At 36.9% G+C, this 3,249-nt stretch overlaps 1 protein-coding gene across 1 annotated transcript; it reads left to right on the top strand.

The window, feature by feature from the left end:
- Nucleotides 1-847: 847 nt before the first annotated feature.
- LOC122914169 (olfactory receptor 52A1-like) lies at nt 848-1,786 on the top strand. Its single transcript, XM_044260802.1, has one exon. It carries the CDS (start codon nt 848-850, stop codon nt 1,784-1,786), a length of 939 nt encoding a protein of 312 aa, XP_044116737.1.
- The last annotated feature ends 1,463 nt before the right edge of the window (nt 1,787-3,249 follow it).

Genomic DNA, 3,249 nt, shown 5'->3' with positions numbered 1-3,249 from the left:
TGCCTCCTAGAGATTCTTCACTTCTAGGTGTTCATTAGTGTGTATTACAGAATGTCAGTAAATTTAAGCATGTAACTAATTTTCAGGATTTCAGTTATTAGAAATATAGGCAAAATAAGATGCAATTTTATAATAAAGGTAAATAGAATGGATTTTGATCCAGAATAGCCAAAGTACATTGATTTACATAATCTTTTCCAATACTCTTCCTTCATACTCCTTTGAAAGGACATCTAGTCTTACACAGATACAGACAATATAGATAGATGCAGATATCTACATATATTACACACTTGGATGTCAGCTGTTATTCTTTGCTCAGTAATAGCAAGCTTTTATACTATATGTGGGTCAGAGTCAGCTTTGCTGGGTCAAATTGACAGTTCTAGACCTAGAAAGGATAAAATAATAGTACCACTGGGTAACTGGAATATGGGAAATGGAGAGATTCATCAAGGTCAAATTCAAATGTCTTTTCCAAGCAAAATAAACAAGTATAATTATTTTGTCCACAGGTCCAGAAGATGTAACAGAGAGATCATCAGTTGATTCCCTACTCAGATGATCTGGTGGTTCTAATGCATATAATGCAGTCACATAACCTCTTTTAGTGGACTAGTACTTGTGAAATTCCCTCCTGAACCAGTGATGGGTATCCATGGATCTGGTGTTTTTGTTTTGTTTTGTTTTACCTTCAGTGGTATAAATAAGTTGAATAATTCTTACTTAGCATTATGCCAAAATCAGAGAGATTCACTATGATGACTGGATAAAAAAGGAATTAGAAAAGATGAGTACCACTGACTGAGACAGTTTACTCTTTTGTTTCTGGAGACCCAAAGACATTATGTTGACCTCCAACATTACAGTCTTCATGCCTTCTGTATTGACACTAATAGGGATCCCAGGCCTAGAGTCTGTGCAGTGCTGGATCGGGATTCCATTCTGTGCCATGTATCTCGTTGCTATGTTTGGAAATTCCCTGCTTCTGATCATTATCAGGTCACATCGCAGTCTCCATGAACCCATGTACATTTTAGTAGGCATGCTAGGAGTCACAGATATTGCACTTGCAACCACCATTATGCCCAAGATGCTTGGCATATTCTGGTTTCAAGTACCAGAGATTTATTTTGACTTTTGCTTGCTTCAAATGTGGTTCATTCATACATTTCAGGGCATAGAGTCAGGCATCCTCCTGGCCATGGCTCTGGATCGTTATGTGGCCATATATTATCCACTAAGATATGGCACCATCTTCACCCACCAGCTGGTCTACCAAATAGGGGTTGCGATAGCACTCAGGGCTGTCATTCTAGTAGCCCCATGCCTAGTACTGATAAAGTGCCGGTTTCAATTTTACCACACAACCATCATTTCCCACTCCTACTGTGAGCATATGGCCATTGTGAAGCTGGCTGCAGAGAATGTGCGGGTCAACAAAATCTATGGCCTGTTTGTGGCATTTGCTGTTGCGGGATTCGACCTCACCTTCATCATTTTGTCTTACATACTAATATTTATCACAGTTTTCCGTTTGCCTCAGAAGGAGGCTCGGTGGAAAGCATTCAATACCTGCATTGCCCACATCTGTGTCTTCCTCCAGTTCTACCTCCTTGCCTTCTTCTCCTTCTTCACACATAGGTTTGGTGCTCATGTTCCTCCTTATATCCATATCCTCTTTTCTAGCCTCTACTTGCTGGTCCCCCCTTTTCTCAATCCTCTTGTATATGGTGCCAAGACCAAGCAGATCCGCATTCACGTGGTAAAGATGCTATGTTCATAAAATCCACTGTGATTAACACCTGCGGCCTTCCCTTTCATGCAATAGTAACAGTCTCTCAAAACAACATATAATGCTTAGCAATTCACATTATTTGAGCTGCTTCAGAGTTGTATATTTATTTTGTGCAATTTGTGTGCATTTTATGATTTTAATGTCATCATACTCTATGACCACTATCAGTCATTGGGGTTTTGCATACAACTGGGTAATGAGAGGAAGAAACACAAAGACAAAATAGTGAAGGTATGATGTATGATATTTCCTTTTCTCTTCTCTTTTTCAGTCCCTTGTCCAGCTTTTTTTTTTAATGGATTCTTCTCCAAAAGTTTTCACATCTATCCCTTAAATTAAATGCACTCAAACCCATTGTTCTAGAGTGTCCTGATACTCAGTGAAAACAAGGTGTTGGTGTGTCTTGAAATTTTTAGTTATCTAAAAATTTTTTTGAGGAAATGTATTTTAAACACATTGCATCAAAACAAACAAACATATAAACAAAACAAAACCTTTATGGATAAGAGATGATAATATAAAAATTTCAATATATCTCCAGAGTCATTCAGGGATTTTGAGATGCAAAAATCATGAGAAATCATGTGATCCATTCTACATATCTATATCTTCTCTGTTCCCTCTACTAGTCATTTCTTTATTACTTCATCAAGTGTTATTAAAGCACAATATATTAACTATCGTACAAGGGGATAGTAGCAGGTTGGTAAATTTGACACAATGCTTAATTTTCATGGATTTGTTTTCTTGTATTTCTGGGAGGAAAGAAGAGAGAAACAAAGAGAGAGGGAAAGGAACAAGAACATAGAGGTATGCACTGAGTGTAAGGTAAGGAAACATTGAAATTCAACTGAAAACAGCAGGCAGGAGAGTTAAAATCATGTTCTTTGCTTTTTAATTAGGAAGCCTGGCTCCTAAGGAATAATGACTGATTGGCCCAGTAAGGAAAGGCACAACATACCAGGTAGGCAATAGAGGTGACAAGAATTAGAGAATGTGCTTAATCAACAGCACAGATTTTTTTTTTTTTTCCAATGTAAGAAACAATTTTGAGAGGCACAGATGCTATGTTATCAAATATGGCCATGGAGGGCAAATTGAAAAAAGAGAGCAGGAGATACAACTCCTACTTATGGAATGAATAAGTCACAGGGATAAAAAGTACAGCATAGGGAATAGAGTCAAGGGTATTTTATTAGCTTTGTGTGGTGACAGATGGTACCTACACTTGCTGTGAACATACCATAGTGTTTAGACATGTTGATTCACCATTCTGTACTCCTGGAAGTGATGTAACATGTGTCAGCTATACTCTAAGTTAAAATAATAATAATAATAATAATAATAATAATATTTATTTAGAATTTTTAATTCTATATTATTTTAATAATGCCCCTGGATACTCTGCAAAGATGTTGAACTTTATTCTGAAAGTTATTACATATCATTAG

The sequence above is a fragment of the Neovison vison genome, chromosome 7 (assembly GCF_020171115.1).
Source record: "Neovison vison isolate M4711 chromosome 7, ASM_NN_V1, whole genome shotgun sequence".
Lineage (NCBI taxonomy): Eukaryota > Metazoa > Chordata > Mammalia > Carnivora > Mustelidae > Neogale > Neogale vison.
Note: the sequence above shows the minus strand (reverse complement) of the source record. Positions and strands in the feature narration are given on the sequence as shown.